General features: G+C 47.7%; 1 protein-coding gene across 3 annotated transcripts in view; it reads left to right on the forward strand.

Annotated features, from left to right (window-relative positions):
• The window catches only part of ARHGEF3 (Rho guanine nucleotide exchange factor 3), a 285,137-nt gene that overhangs the window by 109,251 nt on the left and 158,251 nt on the right, over window positions 1–17,635 (forward strand). The window contains exon 1 of one of the 3 annotated variants that reach the window (XM_019536902.1): window positions 4,706–4,762. The exons of the other annotated variants lie outside the window; for them this stretch is intronic. Coding sequence (XP_019392447.1) covers window positions 4,730–4,762 — 33 coding nt within the window. The 5' untranslated portion in view covers window positions 4,706–4,729. Of the gene's footprint in view, window positions 1–4,705; window positions 4,763–17,635 lie in introns of those variants that run through there. 3 annotated transcript variants of the gene reach the window in all.

The raw sequence follows: 17,635 nt of genomic DNA on the forward strand, positions 1-17,635 counted from the left end.
ACTGATGAAAGACTGACGCAAAGTACCTATTTAATAGGTTGGCTTTTTCCTGGGCGTCAGTTGTCAGTTGCCTCATCTGGTTTAGCAGGGGTCCAACACTGCCGTTGCTTTTCCTCCGGCTCCCCACATATCTGAAAAAGGACTTTTTGTTGTCCTTGATGCCTAAAGCTTGTACCACCTTAGGGCTCAGATCCAGCCCCCAGCAGCCCACCAGTTGCTGATAAGCAGCGGCAGCCAGGCTGAGGGGTGGAGTGCCAGCCCCAATGTTGTACTGGCCTAGGCAGGCAACCCCTACTGGGGTCCATGGAGAGAGCTGGCTGGGCTGCATGGCCTCGGGGGCTCAGATCCAACCTCTGCAGCCCACCTGCTGCTTCTTGTTAGTCACAGTGCTCGGCTGCTATCACAGTTGGTGTAACTGCCAAGAAGCAGCAGGAGGCCAGTGGGGTAGTGGTGGATCTGAGTCCCAAGGTGTCACGAGCCTGTTCCAGTCTGTCCTTCCCCCCTCCCCCTCCCTCTCTCCCCCCTGCCCAGGTAGCCTGGCTGGCCCATGTGGCACTGGGGCTCAGGTCCACTCCCCGCCCCCCAGCCCACCTGCCACTCCTTGTCAGTTACAGCACCTGGCTGGGCAGCAGTTGGGGTTGTGGGAGGTCTGGCTAGGACCACCCCCACAGCAGAAAAATGTCCTCAATGCCCCATGTCACCAGCGTGGAGGGGACACACTCTCCACCCCCCTCCCCCACCCATGAGGAAGAGGGCAGGATGTCCACCAGCTTGAAGAGCCAGCTGTTTCCGGGCAGATGGGGGAGCACATGCATCTGGGTACATGAAGAGGAGACTCTCTGCCTCTTCCCTGTGGCAGGCAAAAGGCATGACAGGTAACCTCCTCAGAAAACTGTATACAAGTTCCCCAAGGCACTCTCATTTGGAGCACCTTCATTTATTAACTAATTGAGCAAAGGTTGCTTTTTTTACATAATTGGCCATTTCAAAAGTGCTCTGCAGTCATGCGTGTATGTTAGGACACAGCTGTAGAGTGCTTTCTGGGCCAGACCCCCAAAAAATTGTCACTTCTTTCTGTACCCTAAATGAAGGCATGCAAAAATACAAGTACAGATGACACTGTGCAGAATTAGACATTGTGTTGATAACTTGCACTGATAACTTGCAAATAAGTACTTAAGGAGATTTATCTGTTGTGCATTATGATAAATAATGTAAAATGCCAGGGAAGAGAAGCAATATTTTGCATTATAATGAGAAATAATGCAAAATATTAGTGAATGAACTGGCGCAATATGGAGCTTGCTGATGATAATTGTGTTAGTAAATGAACTTTCCCCTCCCTGCCCATAAGGAAATTTATTTGATATGTAAATGGAAAAGCTCCCAAAGAGTCAGTATAATCTACTAATCTGATTATGAGACTGTGACTAATCTGATCCTACAACTCCTCCAAATGCAAAACTCCCCTTGATGTCAGTGGCAGGCATGTACAGAGGCCTTGTAAGATGAGGGTCTTGGGTCTGAAATTTGAAGTTGCCTGTTGAATTTGTATTTCCATGTTACTGAGGCTGCCTGATGGTATTACTTTATATTTGTAAAGCAGCTTATTTAACACAATTTTTTCTTGATATGGAAGTTCACTGAAGTTTTCTGGTTCCAGGAGGTTGCATTGACTGAAGTGCGCTCCTGTGGATCAGCTAAAATCATTAAGAATGATGTTTCTACTTTCAGTTATACAAAACCCCTATGCTGAAAAAGACAAAGCTAAACTCTAGGGAATTTTTTCCACAAAAATTAGATCCTCTGCTGATTATTATCTCCAGGCTTCAGTGCTCCTATATAGTACAGCAGAGGTGTCAGACCCGGTCTGCAAACCTAGAACTGCATTGTGGAGCTGCTTCATCCACCTGGTGGCCCTGGCCTAGCATGCTATGTGGTATGAGGAGTCCATTTGGCTCAGGCTACACATGGCAGGGGGCTGGACTAGCCGGCGTACGTGCTGTGTGTGGTATCTGCTCCAGACTGGCCCTGCACACTGGATCCATAGCTGGACTGGATTGGGCCTATAGACGGGCTCCTACATACCAGATCCAACATGCAGGTCAGGTATGACATGGGTATCACATGCAGCATACACTCCAGACGAACCCCATGTACTGTGTGTGTAGGGTGTGCCCCAGACCAGCCCCACACGCCATGTGCTGAGTACAGGGCCTGGGCTGGCACATGCTGCATATGGTGCACAGGGCTGGAGTTGATGTGCACACTGCAAGTGGCATACACGGCTAGTCCAGACCTTGATCTAGCCTGCAAACCAGCCCTATGCCTCTCACCCAGGCTGCGGAGCCAGATGAGTTTTACACCCCTGCTTTTCAGAATCTGTCTTTTTTTTTCCAGCCTCCACTGTTTTAGGAATTCTTGTTTAACTAGTCCCCTTACAGTTTTATAATGATTTTTCAAAATTTCTGTACAATCAAATAAACAGTGAAAAAACATGTACTGTATCATCATCAGGAATCTGGGTGTTCTGTTTCCCATGGGAAAGACAGAGTAAGTCACAGATTTTACCTTTTACAGGTGGCAAACATAGATTTCTCATTTTACTAAGAAGCCCATGGATTTTGCAGTTTTGTGATGAGCCTTCTGCAGGCTGGTTGAGTTCAAGCCTGCAGGGGGCTAGGAGGGAGCGGGAGGAGGGCAGTCAGGCAGGGAGCAGGGCCACCGTGTGCATGTACTGTACATCCACATGGCCCCAGGCAGTCTGGAGAGAAGTTCCTGCAGGTAAGTAAATGGGGAGGGGGAGGATTGAGACCCCATAGGGAGGGATGGAGGGAGTTGGGCTGGGGCTGGGACTGGGGCTGCTGCCCAGCTGGGTGGGGCTTGGGGCCCAGGGCCCTAGCAAGGAGCAGGATGGGGCCACAGGTGGTTGGTCCAGGGAGTGGGAAGGTCAGGGCTGGCTCCCCAGCACTGCATGTGCTTCCCGGGGGCAGGGAGGGCCCATCCCCCCCTAGATCTATGCATGGATCTGGATCCACAGCCCTTGCCAGGCACAGGCTGAGGGCTTAGGCTTCTGCCCTGCTGCCCTCCCCTGGGGCCTCCACAGCCCAGCAGGCATGACACAATGCAATAGGGATCAGTGGAACCATGCAGAGAAGCTGCTCGTCACTGTGATCTCCTCATTGCCTGAGCAATGCATCCTCTGCACGTGTGGTAGCTTTGATCCATGCAACCCCATGTTGCTGCCCTCACTGTAGCTGCATGCATAGAGGGTGCATCACCAGGGTAGTGCGGAGCTTGCAGTGATGAGCATCTTCTCTGTGTGACTCTCCTGATCCCTGCCACGCTGAATCATGCCTGCTGGGCTGCAGAGGCCCTGGGGAGGAGCCTGAGCCCACAGCCAGCGTCTCCACCCCACACACAGATCTGGGTGACGCAGGTCCCCCTGCTCCCTGTGAGTGCGTGCAGCTCTGGGGAGCCACTCCGCCCCTCCTCCCCTCCCAGCCTGACTCCACAGCACGCAGCCCACCCTGCCCCTGCTTGTGTACAGATCTGGGGGGCGTGGGTCCACCCTGCTGCCTGGGAGTGTATGCCCCAGCAGGGAGCCAGTATCCCCTGCTTGAGCCCACAGCATGGTGGGGGCGGAGCCAGGCTCTGCTTTGCTGCAGCAGCTGCTGCCTCCTGCCAGGGGCAAGGGCTGTGGACCCAGATCCCTGGCCCCATAGTCCTGGCAGATGGGGGCCCCCTCCAACAGGGCTGGGGGGAGCAGGGGTCTGTGGGTGGGGGGGCGAGGGGCAACAGCAGGGCTGGGGGAGCTGTGGAGTGGGGAGAGGCACAAGCAGGGCCAGAGGGCTGTGGGGGTGGGGAGTGAAAGGCAAGAGCAGGGCCGGGGGGGCTGTGGGAGGCTTTTAATTATAATAACAGATTTTGGGGGTTTTATCAGAATTTGTGTGTGTGTGTGTGGGGGGGGTTAATCGGGGAAAACTAGGATCCCTGATCATCATAATCATTATATAAAGGATCTACCCAGTACCTATAGGCTGCTTTGTTCTCTTGACCAAATCATGTTTTTCTACATAGTAGCCAAACTAGCTCAGGTATGGCAACAGTATAGTTACATTAGTACAACACTACTCTGCTTGCCAACAAGGGTAGTTAGCCCAGCTACAGCACTTTGCTAACATGGCTAGTAGACCTTCTGCTACCAAGCTAGTTTGGATATCTCTATAGAGTACTGCACCATGCTGCATAAGCATACCCCAGATCCTGATTAGTCATTTTGAAGACAAAATATCAACAACTTAATCACCCATCCTCCCTATGTACTGTGTATTTTCCCCATAGCTAGGAACCTAAAAGCCACAGCAGCCCTGCCCCCTGTTGTAAAACTTGTTAGTGATGGTCTAAATTGTTTGCTGTATTACCAAAACATCTTACTAACTTTCTTAAAAAGAGGTACTGTGCATGTTTAAATATAACTAATCATAAAAGTAATGCAAAGATCAGTGACAGTGAAAAACCCCCACAAAAGGAGATGGTATGGGTGTGTACATCACTCCGTTTCTAACACTTGTATTATACAACATGACAGGAAGTGACAGCTAGCTGTGTGACTGCATGGGAGGAGTTCCTGCTGAAAGCTGGAGGAGAGACATAGGGACCCTGCTGTGATACCGGGAGGTTTCACTGTTGCACTGAGGACTGAGAAGCCTCAGTTACAGAGTACCTCATGGTGTGGTGTTGCTTTTTTGTGCATCATCAGGTAATTCTGGGGCAATGTGACTTTACTGTTCGTGTGTGTTGCACTGTACTGAATAGAAATTACACAGATATTAGTTTACTTAATACATACCAGGTTTTAAACTCAGATAACAAATGCAACTTGGGTTATTTTGGGGGCAGTATTTACTTATGCAAGAGAAGGAATTACTTAAAAACATAAATATTTAGAATAGCTTATTGCTGCATGTAGGATGGGCAATGGATTTTTTTCTGTCTTGGTAGCTTTGTTGTTGTATAAAAAAGAAAGTGCCTTTTTCTTAAAAACACATAGTTAAGAATCTGCTATTGCGACCCTCATTGGGGGATCTGCTGTTTTGGTCAGCTTCAGGGATTAAACTAGGGGCCACTAGAGCTGCAAACATTAGTAAGTCTCTATAGTCTGAACTAAAAAATCAGGTGACAGGGCCTACATAGAAAAAGTATATCATATTACTTTAGTGCCTGAATCACTAATATTCTCTCTTCAGTTGGAAAACAGACTTGCTTTAAATGACTTGAAAGTTTTATTAAATGTGAAACCCATGTTAATGCTTTTGAGAGGGGCTCTTATTTTTGGTGGAATGTATCCTTCATGTCAAGGCTCTACTCAGAAACCTGTGTACTGCTGGGCTGTCCTTGAAGACCTTGTGCCAAAGCAGTTGTAGTTTAAATGCACTGGAGTTTGGGACAGGATGGCACTACAGGCTTGTAACTGGATACCAAGTCTTCCACCCTGTCTGTTGAAGTATTTCCATTATAGATGGGGTAGTATTAACGCAATTGGTCAAGGCCCCTGTAAAACCTCATCTGGAATACTGCATATAGCTCTGATCACCCATGTGCAAGAAAGAAAAATTAAAACTGAAGCAGGTACAGAGAAGGACTGCTGGGGTGATTGGAAGAATGGAGATCCCATGTTACAAAACGAGACTAAAAGTCTAGCAAGAAGGTGGCTGAGAGGGAATATGATTTCTCTCTATAAATACATCCGGGGATATGTAAACAGCAGAGTTGCCAAATGTTGACACAAAAACAAATGGGTATAAAATGGGCATGAATAATTTTAAAATTGGGTAAAATTGGTGTGTAGCTGGTGTGAGCTTGACTATGGGAGGAGGCTAGAGGTGTGGATGTGCGCTTGTATATGTACCAGAGAGTGCACTTCTGTGCACGAGAGAGGTACACAGATGTGGTGCATTGGATGTGCAGGGGCATGTGGTGTATAGATGTACAGTGGCTACACATGCACAATGCATGTACAGGAGTGCAGGGTTGCATGTGCAGGTAGCCTGTATGCACAGTCCCCACTACAGCCAGCCATAGAGGCCTCTGTCCACTGTAACACAAGGCTGTTCTGTCCCAGGATGAATTAATGCTTGAGGGGAAGGTGGGGTGTGCGCAGGCAGGCAGACAGCGCTGGCAGCCACTGCTCATGCTAGCTGCACCTGGCTGCCTGTGCTGACTGGCTCATGGTGTGGCTCAGCTTGGCTCCTCTAGTCTGGTCTGGGAGATGAGTGCTGGCATTGCCTGGCCTAGAGTGGTGCTAAGGGAAGAAGTGCAGCTGAGTTGGCTGCAGCAGTGCCATGCCCTGGACCCTCCCTGCAGCTGACCACATTCTGGTGGGGGTTGATCCTCAGCAGCTCCCACACACACACACACACACACATGCATACACACACTGTAAGCACGGACTGCTCATGTATGTGTGCTTGTGTTTGGCACCCCCCTGACCACAGCACCCAGGGCAGTTGGCTTATACCCCAGGGCCAAGTACAGACAGTCAAAAAGCCCAAGGCTGAATTGATTCAGTTTTTGCATGTCAGTCTAAGCTGGAATGATTAAATTGAAACAGGAGTGAACAGGTATTTGCTTGTGATTCAGGAAATGTAGCCACATGCCTGAAGTAGCTCAAGCCAGAAGCCGGGAGGTACTAAAGCATGGCTTTCTGGTACATCGCCAGCATGGGCTGTGTGTTCACTTTCTCTTCCTGCTGCCCCTGAGGTCTCTGGGATTTGCAGTCCAAATTACAGCAGCAGGACTCTGCAGGGTTGCTCATCACTTCTTCCTGCTTCCAGGTGTCTCTGGGATTTATGGTCCACAGTCACAGCTAGCAGTAAGTTTGAGTGGAGAAAGGAATGTTTAACCCTCACCCCCCTAGCCCCAGACCTCAGCCAGGGTTTGCTGGGGGTGGGGGGTAGGGGGACAGTTCCTTGTCAGTCAGCCCTCACTGCTCCAGCTAGGGAGTAGAGGGGTGGGGCCAGCCCTGCTTTTTGAAGCAGACAGCACAGCACAGCCCAGGGCTGCAAAACTTGCCGGGGAACAGATTTAACTTGAACCAGGAAGGGGTCTGGGACAGAAGTTTCATAAACCAGTTTGACCAAAATCAGTTAAGTCTGATACTACATTCAACCAGGTTTATCTTAAACCAGTTTGAAACCATTTTTAAACTTGTTTATGTGCATTGAGCTTCTGTTCTGTTACAGGTTTAAACCAGTTTCTGATCATTTAAATGGGTTTATGTGTAACTTCTGTCCCTAGCCCATGGGTTACATACTGTACACTAAACAGAATGTGTAGATAATCTTTTGATGAGTCCTTTTGCTGTATTTGTAGCAGAACTACAAAGCAGTAATAAGACTAGTCTTTCCTGATGGGAACATAGTCTTTTTTTGTTTATCATAAAAATCATGTACAACAAAAAGATTGTAAACTAGCCCCATGTTTCATTTATGCAGGGCTGTCCCTGGTGGTGGTGGTGGGGAAATCAGGGCAACTGCTCCAGGTCCTGCACTTTGGGGGGCCCTGTGGAGCCAAGCCATCTTCATGTCTGGCCACTCGCTGCCCCCTTGCCCCCCGACATAGACACATCACTGCCACGTCTGGGCCCCGCACAGACTGATTTGCCCTGGGCCCCGCATCCTGCTACAGTTGTCTCTGCATTCATGTGTATGCATGGCAGAATCAGGCTCATGGTGACAGGGTGGAAGAGGACAATAACCCCACATGGGTAACTATTCAGGTAGCTTTTTCTGACTGGACAAAGGAGTAATTAAAGAGCATGTCTGTTAGTTGCTGTGATTAAACCTCAGATGATAATAGAAAAATGAGACCTATTCAGGCAAGATCCTAATTTTTGTCAGGTACAAACATTATTTTCATTTCTCAGAAACCTTAGCTTTCAGAAATTACCCACCAGCTGAGATTTTGGAAAGTGTTTTGTTTTGCTTAATGAAGCTTATCATTTTTCAGGGGCTGTGTATAGCTTCTTGGTGGAAGACGGGGGCAGAGAATGCTTTCACTTAAGTGATTATGCATTGCCTTAGTCTTGTAAAATCAGCCACCATGCTTCTAAGTGCACTCAGTGTTGATGATTTGCCAAAATACACAGTAGTCAATATATGTGAATGGGAGGGATGGACCCTTCAGTTTTTGTCAAACAGCTCAGCAATACTGCTGCTTAATGCTATTCACAATATTGTATAGTTGATGGAGGTTTCTTTTTTTATACATGTGGATGTATAGAACTGCTCAGCATGTATTTGTGCTTTGGGTATTTACACATTTGTTATATACCTTTTTTTGTGTGACTAGCTATGGAAACATGGTTGTAACAGCAAAATCAAAAAAACAACAACAACAAAGTTTTAAACTCAAGATAGATGTTGCAGTGAGTCACTAGAAAGAAAGGTGTGGGGTTTTTTCTTCTGTGACATTTCAAGTTCAGCAGTTATGTAGGTTCTCTGTGTTGTTGGAGAATGTTACGTGAAGTAGTTTGATCAAAGGTTAAGTGCAGAAATCTTTTGATGTTGTTTTAAATATGCATCAGTATAGCCGTGGTGAGTGTAGAGTAATGAAGGATGGCAGATAGACAACAAAATGCCAGGGCAATAATAGATGATACCAGCTTTTGAGAATGTAAATGAGTAATGTCAGATGGCGGCATGTTTAGAGACTTGTTTTTTCCTGCTGCATAGCCTTTCGCTGCTAGACAGGGGCAGTGGCACAAGCATTCTCTTGCATGATAAGAATCCTGCCAAGGGGCTGTTCAGATTTTGAAAATGGTTTATTTTGAGTAAGTCAGCTCCTCAGATGATGAGCTCTCATTATGATTCCCCCCAGCAAGGTTAGAAAATTGCACCTCGTTCATATGAATGATGACCATCTCACTGGCACCAACATTGGGACTAGACAGCAGACTGCACAACAAAATCTTCTGATCTCAGAGGAAAAAATAACCTAAGATTAAACCAGTCTCGTGTAGTATTTTTAATTTTTTTTTCCTGCTTACTACTTTTCCATCTAGACTGAATCTACCTTCTTTTCATTAGTCATGTAGAAGCTGATCCCTCCAATCAGATGAAATAAGCTTAGGTAAAAGGAATTTCAGGTGAAATACCAGGTGTGACTTACCCTATAAGTTCTGTTCAGGGTGCTTAAAACATTTATGGGCTGTGGTTATACAAAGTGCCATGAGTTAGAGTCCTCCTCTTCCTCCTCCCCAGCACAACAGATGTTCACCTGTTGAGTTAGGGGAGGGTTGAATCTACCTGCACTGGCCCTGGCCAGCATGAGGGGCACTCCAGCAGCTGCTGAACCGCCCCTGTCCCCAGCACTCCCCCCAGCCTCTCCCCCAGCTCTGGGGCTGTTAGTGGGGAAGGGAGCAGCACAGAGCTGCCAGTTGGGCTTTGCCCAGCCATAGCTGGGGGAGTAGAGTGGAATGGAGTCCTCTTACCTCACAGCCCTAGCTGGGCCTTTTGAGAGCAGCAGCAGCTGACAGCTGCTTTGCCTAGCCTAGGCTGGAGTGGGGATGGGGGAATGAAGCCTTCTCACCTGATGTACCTGGTCTGGCTTCCCCTGATACCCCAGCTGCAGTAGCTGAGGGGACCTTGTGAGGCAAGAGGGCTCCATTCTACCCTGCCTCCTCCCCAGTTCTGGCTGCACTCTGTGCTTCTCTCTTCCTCCTCCCTCCCCTGCTGACAGCCCCAGGGGCACAAGCACCAGCCCAATCCTGCCCCTATGCAAAAAATGAACCCTCGAGGAAATACAAGTTCCCTAAGCTGCTGTGCTTTAAAGCACCTTTATTTAATACCTGCTTTGACAAGGGTTAATTTTTGGCAGGATAGGCCATTTTAAAAGTGCTCTGCAGCTGTGCATATAGCTAGGGACAGACATTCAAAAAGCCTGAGCCTGAATTGATTAAATCTTTGCAGGTTAGTTTAACCTGGGTAGGCTAAATCAGTTTTGTAACCAGACAGACATGCCTGCAGTGGCTCAGGCTAGAAGCCAGCGGGTGCTAGAGCAGCCCCCACTTCCCTTCCAAAGTACTGAGCTGAGCAGGAGGGCCATAGCCAGGCCCCAGAAGGATGCTCTGATTAGCCTCACCCCCCCTCCCCCTGCAACTAGTCCAGCAGGGAATGTTCATTAGGGCTGTGCAAAGCTTCTATAGCTGATTCAATTTGGAGGAGATTGGGCTCAGTTCAGGGGCTGAATCTCTGAATCTGAATTGATTCAGGAGACCAATTAAAAGCTCTGAATCAATTCGAAGCATCCGAATTGATTTGGAATAGCTTTGGAAAAGATTTGGCCACTTTGGAGATTCAGCCGTAGACTAAACAGGCAGTTGACACAGCTGCCTTGAGCTAGTAAATCTGTAGGAGTTGGGGAAGGGGTGTGGGGGAGGGAGGGATTGGGGCTGGGACAAGCTGCCCAGTGGGGGCAGGGGGGCACATTACTTGGGGAGGGGGCAGGGAGACACGGGATGCGGGTGTGGCAGCACTGGGAGTTGGGGCTCTGCCCTGCTGGTCTTGCCCAGCTGGGGTGGAGGGGACAGGATGCAGGATGCTCACTCTGGGCAGAAGGGGGCAAGCGGCAGCAGGGCAGAGCCCCCACTCCCAGCCTTGCTGCACCTGCATCCTGTGTTCCCTGTGTTGGCTGGCAAGCGGCAGCAGGGCAGATGAGGGTGTGGCAGCCCTGGGAGTTGGGGCTATTCCCTGCTGCCACCTGGAACAACCCATACCTGCATCTCACCCACCTCCCATGCCAGCTGGGCAACAGCAGGACATAGCCCCTGTGGCTCCCACTGCAGGGGAAGGGGCAGAGGCAAGCACAGCAAGAGGAGCCACGGGAGAAGCCCCCATGACTGCCCTGCCTGGCTTGGCCCACCCCCGCACCCAGCCCAGCCTCCTGGTACTTAAAAAAAAAAAAAAAAAAGAAGAAGAAACGAAAATGCCTCATACTGTGACAGCAGTGACTGGGGCTCCTGAGGACTCATGGCAGAGTCCTCCCATGCAGCAGGGGGCAGCAGGGAACACCGCCCCCCCGCCTGGCGCCTGCGCAGCAGTTGCCTCATGGCATGGGTGCAGTGCAGCGTGGCAGGTGCCGCATGCTCTCTGGGAGCTAGGCCAGCTCCACGTGTCATCTGAAGCCTGGCAGCACCCTGCCTCCACACAATGTGACAGCTACCATGTGGGTGCCAGGCAGGGGGGAGGCGAGATTCCCCTCTGCCCTGTGCTGTGTGGGGTGGGTCTGCCATGAGTCCTCAGAAAGCTCCACACTCACTGGCTGCAGCAATGGCAATTGGGGCCTTTAGCACTGATGGCAGAGCCCCACCCCCCCATGCAGCCCTAGTGGCCCCAGCTCCCAGGCAGTGCATGGCACCCTGCTGAGCCGCACCGCACTTGTGCTGCACCCACACCATGGGGCAGCTGCTGCATGGGTGCCAAGTGGCGGGGGCCATTCCTGCTGTCCCCCCACTACTCCTCACTGCCCTGCACTGCATGGGGGGGGCTCTGCCATGAGCACCCAGAGGCTCCAATCGCTGCTGCTGTAGCTGGTGAGTGGGGGGCTTTTTGTGCCAAGACTAGGCTGGGGCTGGGCAGACAAGCCATGGGGGCTTCTCCCATGGCTCCCCCACCTGGGGAGAGGCAGGCAGAGCCAGAGGAGCTCCAGAAGAACCTGAAGCCGCCCAGCTGTATCTGCCTCTCCCTGGCCAATCCAAATCTTCCAAAGCCGATTCAGCCGAATCGATTCAGGACAGCGATACGAATATCCGAATCGAATCACTGTCCTCTGAATTGGCCGAATCTGAAGTGAATACTTCCCTATTCACACAGGCCTAATATTTGTCACCCCTAACTCAGTGTTTATCAGCCCATTAAGAAAACAACCGAGGGACATTACCAGCTATCTGTTGATTCTGCCTTTGTCCCGTGTGCCACAGCTTGGAGGTGGCCAGCATGTGATCTGCTAGCTAATTCTGAGAGGTGTCTATGAGGGACCAGAGAATGCCTGCTTAGTAGAGTGGGGAGAGGAGAAGGGTAGCAGAAGACAGGCAGATGCCTGCAGAGACTGCCAGAGCTGCAGAGGAGAAAGCCCTGCCCAGCCCAGAGAGCATGCTGGGATGCTGGGGGAGTCTGGTTTAACTTAAACCAGCAAGGGATTTGGGACAGACATTGCATAAACCAGTTTGACCCAAATCAGTTAAGTCTGATACTACATTCAACCAGGTTTATCTCAAACTGGTTTCAGCCATTCTCAAACTGGTTTATGTGCACAGAACATCTGTTCTGTTACAGGTTAAATCAATTTCTGATCACTTAAACCAGTTTATGTGTAATGTCTATCCCTAGCCTACGTGTTACATCATGGCAGTAGAGTGCTTTTAAGGGCCTGATCATGCAAAAAATGTAACTCGTGTAAGTGCCCTCAATGATCCAAACTTGAACTACATATACACACAGTATAGAATATGATCAGTAAAGACCTGCACCTTCAAGGGCATAAAGAAAACTTGAAGCTAGAGTTCAATCTACTGGGTCAAGTTTCCAAAGCCGTTGTAATCTGGGAACATTGAAAGATTCCTTGAACAGTGTTTGTTTAAAATTACTTAGCAGCTCAGCACTCAAAATACTGATGGGATTTGAATGTGGTTGAAAAGCACATTCTGTATGGGAAAAATACAGTGATTGGTGTAACTTAAACCTTTAACTTATATGCTATTTTGACTTCTCTGCAGGTAAACTTAGACCAATTTATAATCACTTACACATTGATTATTGATACTGAACATATTGCAGGAGTGTCTAAAAATTCTAATCAAGGAAAAGGTCCCCCTGACCTAAACACTTTTGTAATACAAACACAATTGTAAAGGAGTCTTAGTACAAAAGTATCTAATTTACATGTTATCTCTATATTTGGACTGAGAACTGTAGCACACACTGAAACACATTTCAACATGTTTAGCTCTCCATTAGATTCCAGTAATTGGTATTGTCCCCCAAAAAGGGCAGGAAGAAGGTTAAATAAAGAGAGAATGAATACCAGTCTTAAAACAAAGCTTTGCTGATTCTTGTCCTAACAGTATCCCGTACATACACACCCATTTCCTGTTGTTAAAATTAAACACATTGAATATGATTTCCATTTTCATTATTCACTCCATGTTACCTAAACAGGAAAATCTGAAATTCATTACTCAAAACAGAGAACAAGAATTCTCACTTTTCATGTTCCACTTCGGATGGCTGGAGAAGCTGCCCTTTTTTCTAGTGGGGTGGGGATAGCAAGTAGCAAGAAGCATTGATCATTACTAAGGCCCATTTCCTTAAGGCACTGCATTGAACATCAATGGGAAGTAGCTACCTGAATGCTTTTGAGGATCTGGTTTTAAGAGTTTTAAATCCATTCTCATATGAAGCTAGAATAGTGTCCGTTACATTTTTGGATGCAAGCATGATACAAACAAATGTATGCTTCTAATATAACAGGTTGTTTATTTGAACTTGTAGTTCTTGCCCATGTATGTACATCCTAAGTGTCAGCTAACTATGCATTTAGAATAGGGTATAGAACATCCACATTCCTAATACTACATTGGGCATCTACAATTTGACCCCTGAAAGAGAACTCATTTGTTATCAGTAGAAGTAAAACTGGTGTTCAGATTTCATGTCCGCCATCAGAGAGCAGGAGAAAAGCGATGTCAAACTTCATCAGGTCGTACATATTTTAAACAGTAGAGGGCAGCGGAAATATACATGCAGGCTATTTTATTATAAATTATAGTGTTTTGGATTTGTTTAAGCATATTGTCTTAACTTGTATTTATGAAGAAATTACATATGACAAACTGAGTAAAATTTTCTTTTACATTCCTCTTTATTCTGTATTTGAAATTAGTGTTAGTTTCTAATTTTGTGGCCTAATGGGCTTGTTACTTGCATTATTCAGGCTTTAAAGAGACATTATGCTGTGAGCTCACCTGTTTTAAGGGCTTCCCATGCATTCAGGACTGCCTTTAAACTCTCAAAATCCTGGTACTATGTACCACTGGAGTATAATAGAAGAGGAATAGTGAGAAAGGATTCTGTCTATGCCTCAAAGGCAATAAATAGTTCTGAGACTTGTCACTCAAAATATTGCATGTGTTGCATTTTTTCTCTCCTTTAAAAACAGTTCTTCATGAAATGTTAATCAAATACCAGCGTGAGACCTTGAGATAGAGGGAGATGCTCATTAAAAGGAAAATCACAGGCTTTTATTTTCCTGCTGTAAGTGGGGAGACGCATGGAATCAGCATAGCATAGTTTCCTCCCCCACACCAGACCAAATAGAGAGCTGTTATTAAGATCTGTGCATTGTGTGATCTAATATAAAGTTATTTTTGGCATTTGTAACTTGTATTTCATCTTAGAAACTTGAATACAAGTACAGTAGTAATACAATAAGATGGAAATTGGCTAATTTTATGTGAGGTTTATTCTTGTTTCAGTACCACATAGCTTACAGGCATTAAGCTTAGTAATAAGACACCAAAGCTGCCTGTTGTGGTTCACTTCCAAGATCTGGTTTGTGATGTTATAGCCTACCACCTGTGGCAGGCAGTGTTAAATTAATAATTATTAAAATAGACCATTAATCTTTGGTCAGTATTTTTATAAGCAATTTAAACTGGATCAAAAACATGTTTTTGTTAACTGAATAAGAGTTGTTAGTGTAATATACCTGAGGATGGTCACTCACTGTTATAATAAAGAGATCAGCTGAGATCAAAATACAACTTACTGAATTTCTAACTTAAGACAGGTTTGCTTTATTCTGGGGCTCTGTTTTCTGTGAGATTTCTAATGGCTACTTTTAAATTGCTCTAGTTATCTCTTGAGAGGTAGGATGGTAAATACATTGCATTTTTATAAGCAGCCTTCTAGGTTTTCCTATGCATACTGTGTTGACCCAAAGAAATAAGCTGGTGGTGATATTTTATATTGTTATTACTGAAACTGCTTTAAAGGGTCACTGAAATATACATGTGAAATTAAACTAGGACAGAATAAGAAATATATTAGAATTAAAAAAGGACCTGAGAATTTTATACAAATCTTTAACCTGCTCTGAACTGAACCTTCCTTAAGTTGTCAGTTGCTTAATATCTCTTCCCCTTTTGGTGTTTATTTTTCACACCCTAATTTTCAGGTCTGTTTGATGCTAATACTCAAAGGAGATGGGCCAAGCTACCATGAAAGAGTGTCTGGTGTGCTCTGTTTACAACCTGTTCAAAATTAGAGGAAATCTTATGAAAGACTCAGTTTTTTTCAAGAGATGTCCAGTATAGTTCTGCTGACTCAAGGGGCAGAGATTAGCTGCAGATAAGTTTATCTGTTTTGGGGTGCTTTTTCCAAATGGAAATCAACCCTTGCAACTTTTCAGACTCCTGTATCTTTTGAAATTCTGCTCTAAACAAACAAATCCTACAAAAACAGAAATTAACTTGCCAAGGTAGCTGAAACATCAGGTTAGTGCTTGACCATGACTGAAATCTAGGGGCTGATAAAATGAAAGCCAAACTTCATTGACTTTACTTGAGACAGGTTTCTACCCCTATCCCTGGCACCACCTGGTGCCCCCTAATCTAGTACTGCTTGGAGCACTAAGAGCTCTGAAAAATCAGGCTCATCAGAGCTCTGAAGAAAACGGTGTAATCTTTTAGGGAATGGGGATAATCTTTTAAGGAATAAGGATAGACATTCAAAAAGCCTGAGCCTGAATTGATTCAATCCTTGCAGTTCAGTCTAAACTGCATAGATTGAACCAAGAAGTAAGTGAACAGACATTCATTTTTGATTCTGGAAATGCAGCCACATGCTTCCAGTGGCTCAGACCAGAAGCTGGGGGCACTAGAGTAAACCCTCCCTTCCCTTTGGCAGTGGCAGGAAGGCTGGAGGGAAGCTGGGAGAAAAGCCCTCCAGGCTTTTCCCCCCCTACCTACTTGAACTGAAGAGGGGAAAGCGGGTCAGGCCCCAGCAGGCTGCTGAATACAACTGGAGAGGGGTTTAAACCACTACTCTGGCCTGCACAGTCCCCAGCCAGGGTGTGCTTGGAGGGGGACATGGGAAGCAGCTCCTGCCTGGCTTTTCCCCACTCACCCCTCAAGCGGCAGGGGCAAAAGTGTGGCCAGATGCCAGCCAGGGGCCAGCACCCTGAAGCAAAGGTGGGGGGTCATGTGCATGTAGTTCCCCCCTTAAGGTATGACTTATCTTTTCTCTATTTGTCCCTTCCCACTCCTACTGGCACAGACCCCAGGAAGGGTCTGCCTGGCAGGGGCACAGCAGCCCATCATGCATTTCCCGCTGCTCACCACTTGAGCAGTGGGGGCATGGCCAGATGCTGGTCTGGGCCAGCCCCCTCAAGTGAAGTGGGGGGAGGAAGGATTAATCCCTCCTCCCTCCTCTCTCCCACTGGCATGAGACCCCTACCAGGGTCTGCTTGGCAGGGCACAGCAGTCCCTGCCATGTTTACCCCTTTTCTCCCCAACTTCCAGCTGGCCCCCGGGGGGAAGGGAGGGAAGATTAATCCCACCAGTACAGTTCCAAGGAGGGGATTACTCCTCTATCCTTCACCCTGCTTTTCCTCAGGGGGGCAACCTGGCTTGGCATCTACCCATGCCCCCACCCCCACTGCTTGATCTGCAAGCATGGGGGGAGAAGCCTGGCAGTGGCTGCTGTGCCCCTGCCAGGCAAACCCTGGCTAGGGACCCCCTGCCAGTGGGAGAGAAGGGGGATTAATACTCCCTTTCTCCTCCCTTTCACCTCAGTGCATTGGTGTCTGGTCAAGCCCTTGCCCCCACCACTCGAGCAGCAAGTGGGGCGGGGAGAAGGCCTGGCAGAGGCTGCTGTGCCCCTGCCAGGCAGACCCTGGCTGGGGTTGTATGCTGGTGGGAGAGGGGAGGGAGGGGGGATTAATCCCCCACCTTTCATCTCAGAGGTCCGGTCCAGGGTCTGGCCCCCCCCTCCACCTCTAAGTGGGGAAAAGCCTGGCAGAGTTTCCCACCCCCACCCCCTCCTCAGCCAGCCGGAGCAGTGGTAATGAGAGCAGAGGGGTGGGGCCAACCCTGCTTCTCTGAAGCAGGCAGTACAGTCCAGCTGAGGGTTTGAAAGCATCCTGGGATGGTGGGGGACTGTGAGTTAACTTAAACCAAGAAGGGGTCTGGGACAGAAGTTCCTTAAATCAGTTTGACCTAAATAGTTAAGTATGATACTACATTCAACCAGGTTCATCTTAAACCAGTGTCAGCCATTTTGAAAGTGGTTTATGTGCAGTGAACTTCTGTTCTGTTACAGGTTTAAACTGGTTTCTGATCACTTAAACTGGTTTATGTGTAACTTCTGTCCCTAGCCTAAGCGATACAGACATTATGCTCATTTGAGCTCTCTAAGTCAGGGTTTGGCAACTGTTAGCCTGCAGGCTAGATCCAGCCTACAAAACCACTGAATGTGATTTCATAGACTTTAGGGCTGGAAGGGACCTCGGGAGATCATCGAGTCCAGCCCCCTGCCCAAAGGGCAGGAAGTCAGCTGGGGTCATAGGATCCCAGCAA

This window comes from Crocodylus porosus, unplaced genomic scaffold (assembly GCF_001723895.1).
Source record: "Crocodylus porosus isolate Cpor-Errol unplaced genomic scaffold, CroPor_comp1, whole genome shotgun sequence".
Taxonomy (NCBI): Eukaryota; Metazoa; Chordata; order Crocodylia; family Crocodylidae; genus Crocodylus; species Crocodylus porosus.